Source organism: Photinus pyralis, unplaced genomic scaffold, assembly GCF_008802855.1.
Source record: "Photinus pyralis isolate 1611_PpyrPB1 unplaced genomic scaffold, Ppyr1.3 Ppyr1.4_LG5, whole genome shotgun sequence".
NCBI classification, from domain to species: Eukaryota; Metazoa; Arthropoda; class Insecta; order Coleoptera; family Lampyridae; genus Photinus; species Photinus pyralis.
The window spans coordinates 29511898-29527655 of NW_022170596.1; the positions used below are offsets into that span (position 1 = coordinate 29511898).

The 15758-nt window shown below is 34.8% G+C and overlaps 1 protein-coding gene across 1 annotated transcript; it reads left to right on the forward strand.

Annotated features, from left to right (window-relative positions):
• Positions 1-1617: 1617 nt before the first annotated feature.
• LOC116171771 (cuticle protein 19-like) lies at positions 1618-8087 on the forward strand. Its single transcript, XM_031488748.1, has 4 exons — positions 1618-1668; positions 1815-1895; positions 5336-5696; positions 7504-8087. The coding sequence occupies exons 1-4, from the start codon at positions 1654-1656 to the stop codon at positions 7602-7604; spliced, it is 558 nt and encodes a 185-aa protein (XP_031344608.1). The 5' UTR covers positions 1618-1653; the 3' UTR covers positions 7605-8087.
• The last annotated feature ends 7671 nt before the right edge of the window (positions 8088-15758 follow it).

Below are 15758 nucleotides of genomic sequence, written 5' to 3' on the forward strand. Positions count from 1 at the left end.
CCTTTGTGAGTACCCTCTTCCGACAATCCGTTCTTGAGGTATAAGGGAATATACCCGATCACGATAAGAGATCGAAGAGGACGGTTATGGTTGGTAGAAATTAATTCCTTTCGTTGAGACCTTTCATTAGAGTACCATGAAGGATAAAACTAGTTCCAAAAAAGTAGGGTTGCGCAAATATAACAGTTGTAATGTGCATGCGCAATGCTTTTTGCATCTGCATAGTTGCCTGAAGTTTAAGGAATATTTACTAACACAGAAAACCGGACATTCATATGTTCTTTGTAACAAGAGTTATAAAAGAAACCCTTTTTTTTTTGGGGTTTGGACAGTTTTTGGGCTGTAACTTTTTGGCTCGTTTGTCTACGTAGCCGAAAAACAATAACGACTTTTCATATATCCTGAAGAACATGTGTATCAATTTTTTTCGGACGTTTCTACACAAAGTTATCGTGCACACGGAAAGACAGACGAGCAGACAGACGGACAGACTGACAGACAGCAATACAAAATTATAAACGATCTCGAGGATCGTTAGTAAAGCAGACGATACACTACCTACATTTGACAGTATTTATTGATTCAGGTGTAATTCATGTAACGTATCGATTTGGATCTTGATGGGATATTTTAATTTGCCGCTTTATCTCAGCACAACGTTCCCAATTTTTCTTGTCATCGATCTACCCAAATTAAGTTTTTGTGTATCATTATTTACCCCATTTCCGCATTTTCGGAAGTATTTTGCGATTGGGAACGAATGAATGCTACAGGTAAGCGAAAAATTCTGAGGGAGAATTTTCCTGCAGTGCGTTTTCTGAGCGCTAACGTCTGGGGACGAAACTATTTTACGTGGGAACGAGTTCTTCTAAAAGACAATATTCAACATAACTATGCATTCGGAGACTAATTTGCCCAGCCGAATTTTCCGGGTAAAGTTTTTCAAACACTTATGGGGTATAACATATAGATAAGATACAAAAATTATTGGTTGGTTCTCTGCATAAGCTCGTAGATAGGTAACGAAAATCCCATTAGAATATCCAAACTGGTAGAGGAACGATGATAGCATATGAACACACCACCCCTTTAAGAAATACACTAGAAATAGTCATTGCATCAGGTGTCGTAAAAAGTAAAACAAAGAAAACTCTCTCATAATAACAGTGAAGATGTCAATTGCGTTAGAATTTGTTATAATCTTGTGCATCTCAGAACTTGCCTTGGGAATTTTTTCTGCATATTACGAAAGCTCCTTTTGCATGCCAAATATACACTCAAACAATTTGCTCTTGTTTATAGTTCGATATTATCCTGCACTTTGGTGGCGATTCAGACTTATTATAAAATCTAACTGATTTAGTACAATAGAACGCCAGCATTCATTTATAATAGTTCAAAATACCCTAATTATGTTAAACGTAAGTGTTGAAAAATTATACAATTGGAAACAATTAGATCGTCTGCCTATGATAATTTACATAATAAAATAGACAGATTATGCAAAAGAAGAAGTTTCTTAAAATTTTTCCTCATGGTATGTTCTGTAATGAGAAAGAGGGGGCACAATATGGCATTGTTAAATGGGAAACATTTATATAACCCAAGTAGGACAAAATTACTACGGTAGTTACGTACATCATCTTGGCAAAAATGTTAACAATTAAGGTAAATTGTGAATTTCATATTAATCGAATCGAGGAAGACTGGTGAAAAGTGAAATTTAATAAAATTCTCATTCACTTTTATTTCTTGTACATTAATATTAATTATTAATTATCCGTGTTGTGTGAGAAATTGTTTGATCTTTGTAGATATTGACTGTAAGCTTCGCCTGCATGGTACAAGTTGTTCTTGGGCGGCCAGGATATGCCGGACACGCTGTAGATTATTATGTAAGTCGATTACCCATAATTAAATTAAGTATCATTTACTTTAGATTAGACCTTCAGTTCACAATTGTAATAGATTCACGATTTTAGACTAGGTCGAACGCCTTAATGATACCCAGACCTTCCCAACTGAGGGTAGTATTACGTTTTCTCGCTTCACTTAATCTCAGTTTTCATTATAGACAATGAGCTAGTTACGACATCGCTCTTGCAATGCTGATTTAATTAAACCAGCGGAGTTATCCCGGAAAGCAGTTATTCGTGTTGTTTTTAAACGAATAACGCATTTCGGTATAGAATAATTTGTAAATAATAATAAAGTAACCGTTACCTTAGGAAGGTGAGCATTACAACAGGACTTTAAACAAGAGCTTTGATGACGTATAAAAACGTGCCTATTATATTTAAGAAAAATTATTGAGGGTCTTAGGGCGAGAGCAGAGACTAACGTTCTTAAAAGATTGCGTATTAATATCTATCTATCGCGAAGCTGAAGGCATTGAACGTTCCCACGAATGCTGTGTAATATTGACTCATTCCAGATCTATTTCCCATAACTTTAAATTAGCATTTAGCCTTCTAACTAAAAATTGTATATTGCAACATCTTGTTCCTAAATTGTTTTGTACAGTTTCTTTCCAGAAATGCAGATGAAGTTCAGGCAGACCTAGGGTAAAATTTGCATCTCTTGATCAAACAATGAGTCTACTATAGAGCACTTTCATCTAATATAATGGAAAATTCTATTCTTTTTTTTTAATTCCCCATACTGGCTTAAATACTGCCTTAGTAGGTAAGACGAACACTAGAAATCCCGATGGCTTATTTGCAACCGCTCTCTCCCCAGTGGCGTAACAAGACAGCTCGGGGCTTCGGGGCAAACGGTCCTCGGGGCCCCCTATAACTATTAGGCACGAATTAAAGTTTTTAATAAGAATCGTTTAAATAAAATCACCTTAAAACAGTCATTTTATAACCCATGCTTCTTATTAAATGTAAAATATAAAATCGGAACATACTAAACTTTTAATTTTTGAAATATTAATTACATAGGTCTACATATATTTGGCAAGCCAAAGTTATATAGAAAATCTAAAAGTCTCTCTTTCTAGTCTTTGCATTTGCAAATTCGTTGATTACTTGGGTCAAATGCATTTCTGACGCGGTCTTAGATTCAATTGAAAGAAGTGCGAGATTGTTCAATGTTTTCTGACCCATTTGAAATCTTAGATAATTGTTTATGATTTTCAATTTACTGAACGATCGCTTGAGACTTAGCAATTTTAAGACACTAAAATGAGGCATTATGGGTATGGCACACGTTTTTATATTTTGTATACTACACGTCGTTTTCTACGTGTGGCTGGCACCTTTCGGGTTGCGGGACCCCCCGAGATTGCGGGGCCTCGGGGCATTGCCCCGAACTGCCCGATGGTAGTTACGCCACTGTCTCCCCAAAAATGTCTTACTCAGAGAGATATTTCTAAGAGAGAAACATTCACACAAACGGCCAATTAATTAAACTACATTCTACACAAAACGGAAAAATAAAATGAGTGCTTCGTGTTTACAACGTTTTTGGTGCGAGAGGGTTTCTTAACATGCATTTCTTAAATTAAAAAATAAAAATGAGGCATTTCCACGTTAGGTGGAATGGGGTAATTGATGTTCCAAGATCTTCCTTTGTTCTTCGGCAATTTTTCTTCATTTCGAGGTACTTTTCTAAATTTGATCAACTGTATTTCGGTTAATATTAGATCTAAAAATTCATTTGGGCAATCAAATTTTAGAAAATTTAATGCACTGCAACTTTTTAATGCACTATGGGTCAAGAGATATTTTTAGGTTATAAAATATACGCGATAAAATGAAAAAAGTTCAAACATTTTGGAGTTTCTGGTTTCTCTCCCAAGTTAGCACACGGTCCTCGAGTTAGAATACTTAGGATAGACATCAGACATCCTGGTGTACCCCCCAAACAACCAGTAAAAATTCCATTAACTTTGGAATACTTTGCAGCTACCTCTCTATTTTTCATTATATCGACTGGACTATTAGCAAATTATAACATTCAATTCTGGCAGCCAGGTTCGTTTGAGACGTCACATCAGGGTGGGCATATGACTTAACGCGGGCAACTTTACGAGTGTATGGACCAGACAACTCGGTACCCAAAATTACACCCTTAAGGCATCTATTTGAAATGCAACCACATTTTACAATACCCTCTGAGCTGTGGTAGCATCGATCTCCATAGTCCTGAGTGAGAATTCCTATAAGTCAAGGCTCATATTCGTGGTATATAACATATAACATTGCTAGGGGTTAATTTCTATAGTGTGCCACTTTCTTTGCTTTCTTTAATTATTTAAACTTACTCTAGCACCACTATCAATTACATTCTACTAACAAATACAAAGATCGCCCCTCTTTGTTTTAAAATTGCATAACCCTCGAGTAAAGATGATTTTAGATACAAATCATGAATTGCTAGGGGTTAACTTCTGTGGTGCGTCTAATGTATCGCATTCTTTAATTATTTACGTTTACTAGATCGTTATTAACCCCATTCTATAAAAAATAAGGATTAACACCTCGTTTGTTTTAAAAATGTATAGCCTTATCGTGAATATTATTATAAGTTTACCTACCTTTTACGGCTCTAGCCTTTTTTGAATGACATTTTTTAGATATAGGAGTGTAATAAAATAACCTATCACCTTACAAACGTTTTATATTCTATTTTGTTGTACCACATATCGTAGACCTTTAACTACAAAAACTCCAGGTCCATTTAAAATGTATTAATGAAATTCCAATCGATTCCACAATGCATAAAAAAATTGTACCTACCAATATCTTTGGTTTGGGTTCACTTATCGTTCATAAAAAAATATACAAATTGGTTTGGTCCCGTAAATCGACCTCTTCAAGAACGTTAGAATGACTTTAAGTGCAAATTTGTTATACATCTCCAAAAACGCTCGATCCCTATTTTGATACAATTAAAAAAATCAATTAATATACATTTATACTCGTTGAAAGTGAATCTCGAAAGATATGGTTGACGAATTTGAATCCAGAACAAACCCGTGCTCCACTTTTATCGGCTAAAAATTACGAGCACAAAAGCGATTTGGACATCCTTTTGTCCAAATTTCTATTATCACATAGAAGATCGAACTGACTCGGGAATTAATTGGTGTGTCACGCCGATTGATAGAGATAGAGAGATGAATAAATTTTAATTACTTAGTAATGGGACTCCTGTACCATTTCTTCAGAACTTGTGAAAATTTTCAGTTTCAGTTTTAGGCAGATGTTTGAAATTCGTTTCATCCTCAATTAGCACCATATTTCATAAAATGAGCTACGCTAGAAACTAATTTAGAAACGCAGCACCTTCTAACATTGATTAAACTTTAATAAGTTTTTCTTTTCAGTCTCCACCAAGCTATGCATTCAAGTATGGCGTGACTGATCTCCACACCGGCGACGTTAAAAGCCAACAGGAGACCAGAGTCGGGGGTGTAGTAAAGGGTCAATATTCGTTGGTGGAACCTGACGGATCCATACGCACCGTCGACTACAAGGCAGATCCAGTGCACGGATTCAATGCGGTTGTATCAAAATCGCCACCGTTCAGTGGACACCCGCCGCCACCGCCTCCACCGCCACCAATAAACCGAGTACAAATCATACCGGCCGTGGTAAAAAAACTGGTACCAGCACCTCCACCACCACCACGGCCACCTGTCATATTTCCACGCATTACAAAACAGCATTATCCAACACCCATTCTAGGTAATTTCGCCACATAAGACATGATTGATTAAAACAATAAATTATTGTAAGTGACATTTAAAAAAATAGGTAGTAATCTTTTTAGGAACGCTCTCGATTTAGTGCCGTTTAAATATCAAGGAAAGCAACCATAAGGTATAATTGGATATAGTTTTACGCTTAAGTTCTTCAGCTGTTAATTAGGAAAGATCAAGACGTGTTTTGTTACCTGTCCATTGCATGTAAAAATGTCAACAGCGGTGTAATTGAATGAGTGGAATATCTGGTTTATTGCACTACGAGGCGTTTGCCTTTTTTTCGACACGATGATTTCAAATATCAAATACCAATCGCGGTAATTATCCTGGCATTTACTTAATAAGTAAAGCGATATTAGTGTCGTTGTCAAATTACTTACTTACTTTCGGTCCGCTCAAAAAGTAACTTCCGATTCATTTTCTTAAATATTTCGCCCTTGTTCTTCATCTGTAGATCAGGGTGGAGAAGGAAATGGCAACCTTTTTAGATTCTTTAATCAATTTCATTATGATATATGCTCATGTAGTGGGATAATTATGTAACATCATAAAAATGCAAATGAAAAGCAACGCAACAAAGTACCAAAACAGAATTTACATTTATATACTAGCTATTTTAATGAATTAATTAAACTGGAAAGAAGTAGCCATTGATACATTCCAGCAGTATTGTCCTTTGCTTTGTGATTGTATAACTATAAAGAACCTTGCAATAAAAAAAGCAGCAACAGTCGAAACAAAGAAATCTTCCACCGACAATTACTTGTTGACAATTACAAAATACCTTAGATTTAATGTAATTAAATTATAGGCTTGTCTTTTAAGTTTATCACATCGTGATCGTAACAACATTATACCATGGTAACAACCCTTGGAATCAAATTTTGACTTTCTGAGTGAAAACTTTTTAGCAAAAGAATTAACTGACCTCCGGCTAGCCCTTGACTGACATCTTACAGTGACCTACTGAAGATTTCTCCTTTTTTCTGAACCTAAATGGCATTCTGGGAAAATTAAACCCCCAAGTTACCGTAAAGTTTCGAATATATTGACGTAAACATCAAAGAATGAAATAGTTACAATTTACAGTTCCCTTTACAGGTATTCTTTGTTGTTTTCAACCTAACTTGATAAATTTTGTTTGCATTTTGTTTATTTAAATAATTATACAAATAACCTTAGGTATAAAAAATCATAATGGACCCACGAATTGAGAGATTTTCTTGCTTAGACTTTGAACAAACCAAATTTAAATGAGACACTAATTTTTGATTTTTTCTATCAAATCCAATTATAATGGGTTTATTGGTTCATAGACCGTAAAAATACAATACAGACGGCTTCAAATTTGCCCAGAGGTTGTTAAGAAAACACAGATCCAATTTTCCTTGATCATTTTTAACTTCCACCAAATATAATTTGCGTGCTTCTCCTTAAAGGTATGAAACTTGAACTATAAAACTTCCCAAGCACATTACCTTAAACTAGTACTTATATTCAATTTCCACATTAATAGTTATTTATTGTATATGTGTTTTAGATAGGATATAATCAAACCAGAATGTTTAAACGCGAGAGCGAAGCTCGAGTGTTTAATTTTCATCAAAAAATGATTTGACATTTTGCTCTGCTTGCGGCTGTCACCTCAAAAATCATTGAAATCAGTTCGAAAATGACAGTAGCACCTCCATGTTAAACAGCTTTGTTGCCTATAACCACGTACGGACTTATGTTACCTACTTTAATTCTTCTTTAATTTATTTCATTAACTGCCAGAATTTTATTTCTAGGTTCTTACGGAAACGGTTATTACGATGATTATCAAGAAACATACGGAGATGGTTATGGAAATATTTACTTTTACGACGGCGCTGGATATGGACACTATTAAAACAATATTGAAAGTACCTGTGTCCACGAAGTACAATAATTGTCTGCCAGTTACCATATATGATCATTCATATTCGTTTGCGTGTGGTCGAAAACCTGATTTTCTACTACTTATTTCAAGTTTGTTTTAATTACTAATTTCGTTATGTATGTAGGTACGCGTTTTAAGGAGCAACAAGACATGGTTGGGCACAATCTTATGCGCCCAATTCATTTTCTCAACATGTAGTTAATAAATATTGTTACATATTAATAAGAGGCACGTCAAAAGACAAATTATATTGTTGTACAAGATTCTTAATTTAAATAATAATTTTTTTACCGACTAGTTTCGCACTATTGTCAAAAGCGTTGCGTGTGCTTTAAATCGGATTGTAATAAATGGATCCAACTTCACGTTTTGCTGCAGAATGGGTGGGAGGCAGAATTTGACCACATCTTAGTAATTTTAGGTTTATACAACGACCAAAGGTTACTAATAGCATGTATAAAAATTACTCAATGATCATTTACTACTTAAATGACGATTGGCGATTGATATCGCAGTCAATTTGTAACGTAATTCGAGCCGTTTTCCAACACTGAGAAAAATAAAAGAAGCTTAGCCTCATTTTCAAGTGTACTTTCATCATCTTAGGTGTGGTGGCATAAACTTTCAACGGCGCCGGCGTATGGGGTAGAAGTCGAGGTTTTTAGCTTTTTACTTTTTTTAGCAGTTCATTGAGAAATTACCACTTATACCTATTATTTTGTTGACCAACAAATTATAGATTAAAGTCAAAACTAATGATAGATTTCATTTGAGAGTCAAATAAACATTCAAGCAATGTATCATATGATCCATCCCGTTTGTAAGAGGGTGGCGATTCCGTTTCACTAGATGCAATGCAAAGCTTCAACGTATTCACGCATTTTCTTGTTAACCTATATGTTATTTAATTTTTGAATTTTAATTCGTAAATGTTTGAATATTTTGTATTGGTAGTATTTTTTGACATTTCGACAACCTGATCTGAAATGAACTAATTAATCATTTTTGAAATCTTCTTGAAAGTATACCTAACCCTGAAAACGCATCAGGATCAATTACATAATTAATCAAGTATTAGCAAGCACTGCCACTGTATTTCTGCTTTATATTTACAAGTTTTTAACGATTTTAGTAATTTTTGGTAATCAGAAATTATAAAAATAAAGCTGTCTTTCATTTCAACTAGAAGACGTTGACCCTCCTCCTACACAGTATACAACGTGTCCAGTCTGCAACAAATATTTGGAAAAAAGAGGTCCCTGCACATCAAACGGATTTATCAAGCAGAAATTAACCCAAAATGTATGATGAATCAAAGCACAAGTACTTATTTTATTGATAGAATCAGAAATAACAAATTAAATAATCCAATTAGAAGAATCGCAAGAGCAACCAAATACGTTGTCGCAAACAAGCTAAAACATATATTAAAAAGAACATCGTCGAATCATGAGCAGAGCTTTTTTTATCTTCTTATAAAGTTGTTAATGTGGAACCCAAGAGCAAGAACAAACACATTTATCACAATTTATTATGAAATCAAACACACCACTAGAATTCACAACACCAACCCTATCAAATCTGTGGAAGGTAAAGTTTCAGACGGAGACATACGTGGAACAGTTTGCCTGTTATCATCGGAGGACTTACGCGAACTTAATCTGCCAAACCCACCTTCTGAAGAAGATTCACATTTATTGATAAAATAATAACAAAAAATGTGTTGCCTCTTTCCCTATAGTTATTTACGTTATAAGTCCGGTAGGTTACTTGTAACAGTACGAGTTAGACATTATGGACGAGGCGACGTCAGGAGCCGAGTCAAGAATGTCTTAAACGAGTACTGTTACAAGTACTACCGGACGTATATCGTAACGTATTTTATTTCATACTGTAAGTCTGTTCTGTATCATTATTTCATTTCAAAGATTACAAAATTTCATTATATTGTAAAAATCGCATTACCTTGTTTCTGTGGCAATGGCCGTTGCTATAGTTTGTTGACATGTGGTTGACATTGAATTTTTTTCACTGAAAAATGGACGCTATAAACGTTGTGGGATGTTCCACTGTTCCCGATACAATCCTGTCGAAATCTCATGAAGCAACCGAAAAGTTGGTTCCTAAGAAGTCGGCCGCAAGGTATGAAAAAGAGTACTAAGTGTTTTGCCAATTGAGGAACGAACATAGAGCCAAACAAGTAGAGGAAAACGTCATGTTGGCATACTTTTTGGATGCAGTAAGTTTTGGAATTGAGATTATTCTGCCTGGGTTTCGGTGTTAAAGATTCATGGGGCATGGAAATGCTCATCGACGGCAGAAAAATGCGTCGAAGGCTCGGTAGAAGGAAAAGTTAAGATTGCCCGTATGATACAACTGATACAAGGCGGCGAAAATTTCATTGAAGTTCTACAGCAGAAGGAATCAAACATTACTAACTCGACATCCAGTAATAACCCAGGCGTTAGTGTTGAGGGCAATACAAATTGTTTCATTACAATCAATGTTAATGTTTGAAATAAAGAATTACAGCCAAATTTATGTTGGGGTTTTGAATTATTTGTGTGAAGATGTCAAATTTGATGTATACAAATAACAGTCCGGTAAGTGTTGCTTAGCGACCTTAGACCATATAGTACATGGACTGCTATTAGCCCTATGCTTTCAATACAAAATGGGTGGTCACGGATAGAGGGCACTGTAGTCGTGGGTATGTGAATCTCAGGGTAAAATAAAGTCGTATGAACACCACTTGGATTGCGTAAAGAGTAGCTTTTATGGTAACCGCGTAGTACGAGAAGCTTTAAATACTCTTGATTTTCTTCTATACGTCCACAAATAAGGACAGGTTTGCTTTTTTTGCCATATGTAGACGATTAATTAATTGACATTTGTCAATTTATAGCATTGAATTTGATAGTTATAAATTCAATGTTTATAGGTTGACAGTCTCAAATCGTGTCTCATCGGGCAATTTCGGACAGACTCGTTTACCCTGAAACTCACATACCCAGGCGATGTCCTTGACCATATTTTAGTTACAATTAGCAGTCCATGTACTATATGGTCTAAGTTAGCGACACTTACCGGCTCTGATGCTGTAATAACTCACCTACCGGACTCAAAATGATAGTGTAATCGAACATCTACCGGACAGTATGAAATAAATGATTTTGCTAGAGGCATTGATGGCTTAAGACCTTAAAATTTTTAACCATGTAATTTCACTTTCGAATAATACTTGTGGGCAAGAACTTTATTAGAATTATCAAATTTATGTAATCTTATGCCGTCTAGTAGCGTTATTGCGGAATTTACTCCAATCCTATATACGGTGCTAGTCTTTTTGCTTAATTAAACAAGAAATGTGGAGGACTCCGTCCAATTACTGTCGGATGCACACTAAGAAGACTTGTTTCTAAATTGGCTTGCAGTAGTGTCTGAGCCAAGTCTTGACAATAAATTTCGCCCGAAACAACTTGATTTCGCAACAAAAAGAGGTTGCGAAGCAGCGGTCCATGCCAAACGCACTTATCTATATACGAAATTGTAAAGAAGCTAGATTGACGTAATGATTACCTTCGATAGCGTGGAAAGGAATTTTATGCTACACTCTATAATATAATGGAAAATATTCCAGAAATTGTTTATTTATGACAATGTTACGCTTTTTTATAATGAAAATAAATCTTCAAGTATAGGATGTCAGTAAGGAAGCCCATTCGCCTCCGTAATGTTTAGACTAGCAATTCATAGTACTATTGAACGATTAAATTCTAATTTAAGTTAAATGGGGCTCTTAGCGGAAAATGCGACATAGTATTATCTAACTTAAAAATCATGAATGAAGCGTTTGAAGAAATTAGATTTCGTCTTAATTTTCCTAAGTGTGAAATTTCCTTTTTAAAATCAGGGGAAAAAAATTTCATATTTGGAAAAATTAAATAAGATAACTCAGAATATTGAAGCTTTTTTCTCCTCAGCGGCGCTCCAATTACAAGTATACTTCAGAAGCAATTCATCCTTTACTTGAGAAGAAATCTGTAGTTACTTTACTAGTGACTATTTCGCAACTAGTGACTTTTCCTAGTGACTCTTTGAGTTACAATCGGCCCTATATTATTACTGATGTACCTATTCGCAAGAAATTGTCATATATTTTGTTAACATCCTTAATAAACTTATAATCAAACTTTATTATACATACAGGAACTTCGATACACAATTATACTTACATGTGATATTGTGATGCCAGGTCTTATACATGGACTATGTTCTAATAGTCCAGTAAATGCGTGTTTAAAACTGCCGTTTTCGGAACAAAATTGCGGAAGTTTTTTTATCAACGGTTTTATATGCTATCGAATGTGCTGCATCCGAATTTATTGTTTGCTGCCTTGTAGGAAGTCGGCTTCATACCGAAATACGCAAAAATTGGAATTTTTCAGTACTTTTTTCAGTTTTTTGCTCATATCTCAAAAACATACGTTTTTTTGAAGATGGGCGCCCTATACAAAATTAAAGTAGATAAAATTTCCTACAAAATACATTATTTAGCTTTTATTTTGCGATAAGCGGTACCCGCGCTAGAGTTTGTTAACAACGTTTTTTTGAATTTTTACAAAAGCGCCCAGTACCATCTCTTTCAAATCGAGGAATAAAAAAGTAATCAACAAAAAACTTAATTCAACGTAGGAGAGGACCTAAGGCGCGTCTATCACTTTTCAATGTAATATTTTTTAAGTGGAAGAACAGTCACAATTTAGTATTCAGCCTGGACCTTCCACAGCTCCTGACTCTTTGTTTGGACTTTCGATTGCCCAAGACCCTTTACCTGGGACTTCTAGTTGAGGACGCAAAACAAAACGGAAAAGTACAAGTTAACTGCGGCTATGACGTCAGGTCACTCAAAGGAATGATGATCCTGGGCACATATTTCAATCATTTCGTTAGCTTTATTTTGAGTATAATGTAACTAACTAATAATTTGTAAATATATTAATGTTTTTCATACAAAACTTTGTGAGAAGATTTAATATGCCAGATATCTTTTGCGTTACAAGAGATGAAAGTGGGCGTTTTAGACGTTTATGTGGAAATGAAGAAAAAATGGTGTTTCGCTGAGCTTAACACAAAATCAAAGTGCACTCATTTTGTAGAAAATTTTGTTTGCTTTAATTTTGTGTAGAACGCGCATCTTCAAAAAACGTGTAGTTTTTAAGATATAAGTAAACAACTAAAAAAAGTGCTGAAAAATACCGATTTTTGCGTTTTTGGCTATGAAGCCGATCTCCTATAAGGCAGCAAACCATAAATTTAGATTCAGCACCCTCGAAAACATATAAAACCGTTGAGAAAAAAACTTCCGCAATTTTGTTTTGGAAAAATCACCATTTGACTGGTCGCGATTCAGATTCAGATGTGTGGAACACTAGAGGCGCTGATGTAATTTACAAATGGCGGTTTGAAAAAAATTGGGTTATTCTGGCAGGTTTGAAATTGTACTAATTTAAAAGTGAATTGAATTTATCCTGCCGTTTTTGAGACTTGAAAATATACCCCCTTAATCCTATCCTAACTGAAAGGCATTTTTCTTAAGAACTCGATGCTCTCTTGAATTAGCTTGAAATTCAACGTGAATATATTGCTTTAAGTTTTGCGTATCGTGAATAGTCCAATTACACTGTTCACAAATTAAATGTTTGAGAAGGTTGTGTTTGTTGCTGTGTAATTCCACTGTTCACAATTTAAAGACTTTGGAAATATTATGCGTTAGACGCGATTTCTTAAATTGACCTTATTTTTAGTTGCATAATTTCACTAATCGCATTTGAAATTCTTGAATTAACGTGACAAAATGGACTTTTTAAACTATCCTTGCTCTTTAAGGTGATTGACTAAATTTTTGCAAGTGTATTTACTTTTACAGCATACTAACTACTATTTTGATTACTTTTGGCCATTATAAATATACAAAATAGCGGTCATATTCCACCAATTGTAATTACAATGTGCTTCCACCAGAGGCTCACTGTTAATCTGAATCAAAAATTGCGTATCTATATGAAATGACAACGTGAGTCCGCACTGAAATGTATGTGAGTGGAAAATGCTGCATTATATACCTACTTAGTTATTTAGGCTGCATTTAGGTTCCTATAGTAGAGTTTACAGATGGCACTCAATACAAGTTGGTATAGGTGCTTCGGTAAAGTCAACTAGGTATATTCTTTTTCGGTAATTTTAATGTAAATGTGGATTTCCAATAGTGAACTTTCTTATAGATGTATTCAGAGTGAGAACCTAGCTAGACACAAGGGTGTTCGCGACCTATATTGACCATGTCCTATAAATAGCGCGCCAAATGTATCGTGAATTAATTTTGTTTTTTTAATAATTGTATTAACATATAATATCTGCATTATTTACTTTTATTTTGCAATTGAAAAGATGAAGCTTGGGAACTTTTGTACCCTGTATCAAATAATAATTTGCCAATGGAAAAATTATAAATTTGTTAAATGATTTTATTAATGTTAATAAGTAACCAAGGATATACCCATATTATGTGTTGTTGGTATATGTAATAAGTAACAATCCGAATATTGAAACCTTTGCTTTTTTACTTTAATGGCCGATCATTTAATTGTCGTGCTATATACTTAAAGGGCAGTGGCGCAACCAAGGGGGGTGCTTTGGGGCTAAAGCACCCCCCAAAATTCTAAAGAGAATAAGTGCATACACATAGACAAGAAGTGGACAAATGAAATGAATTCGATGTTCCGGTTGTCTTAGCGTCAGGGTTGCCAACGTTTACTGCATACGTATCTGTTAAATATCCCCTGGAAATCGCCCAAAATCGTAAAATTTGCGGGTTTCTTAAATCGCCCAAAATCGCAAGGTTTTTCAAGCAAGTTCACAATAAAACGACAAAATAAAATGGTACCTATTTATTTTGAATTAACAAAAATCGCCTACCAAAGAAATGCTAGCTATAAATTCATTCATTACCATTTTATACAATGATACCGTTAATTTGCCGATGCTGAATGTTCATTGCGAAATTATTGTTACCAGTGATGAAGTGTTAAACACCCTAGCACGCAATCCACGAAGACTTGCTTTCATGATTTAAATTCTAATTACCTACATTTAAGCTAAATTCGATTGTTATTAATGCACTGTATTAAGCCAAAATAAAAGGTTGAGTTTTGTACTACTTCTTTCAGCCCCCCCCCCCCCGAAAAAAAAGGGTAGGATACTAAGACAACTCGTAATTCTAACACCCCCCAAAGCAAATTTCTGATTGCGCCACTGTTAAAGGATGTAACGAAATCCATGAGAATTCATGTGAATTTTATGTAGAGAAGCCTCCAATAATTGTACTTACCTGTTTCCCGTCATATCAGACAATGAAATTAACCCCAGGCCATGACTTTTAATCGCGATATAGTTAACACGAAAATTATTAAAACTGTGGCATGTTTAGTTACAAAACCTCTGCAAGTCATCTTTAACCTTTAACCAGTTTGGAAAATGAAATATTTCCTCAAGTAATTCATCCCTATTGTGAGTTTTGCTAAGCTACCGGAAAACATTATGAAAGCTAGGTTAATCAGTTTTCTAAACAAAAATGGTAATGTTTGCACGTTATGGGTCAGCATGACTTTCAGATATCAGTCCTTTTGTACCTTTAATAATAGCAGCATTGTCATATAGTTATAGTGCTAGTTGCACAGAAATTGAGATTCACCCTTTCGTTACAGTTTTAATGATAACCAGTAAATCTTCTTTATTAGAATAGGTATCCATGTTCGCAATTAAGTTAGTATACTTTAAAACAAACGTTGGCCTTCCATGAACGAATGACGATGCCGCAGTACAACTTGAAATCCTTGTACCTAGTAGGTAGGTAATCATCTCAAACATGTCCCGTAATTAATGTCTTTAACAAAGACCTTTTATTATACCAATTCACAACGTAAATAGGTACATCAAAAAAGAGTGGATTGCACTGCTTCAATTTCCCCGACTTCCATTTGCGACTAGATTTCATTAACACTCAAGCCGTAAAGGTCGCGTTACGTAACCGATTAATATATTAATTTCGCGTTCTAATCATGT

What these genes read in the sequence shown, in the direction of transcription:
- LOC116171771 (XM_031488748.1), top strand. An exon ending in GACACGCTGTAGATTATTAT is followed by an intron (nt 1,896 to 5,335) that starts GTAAGTCGATTA and finishes TTTTCTTTTCAG; the next exon opens with TCTCCACCAAGCTATGCATT. An exon ending in TTATCCAACACCCATTCTAG is followed by an intron (nt 5,697 to 7,503) that starts GTAATTTCGCCA and finishes TTTTATTTCTAG; the next exon opens with GTTCTTACGGAAACGGTTAT.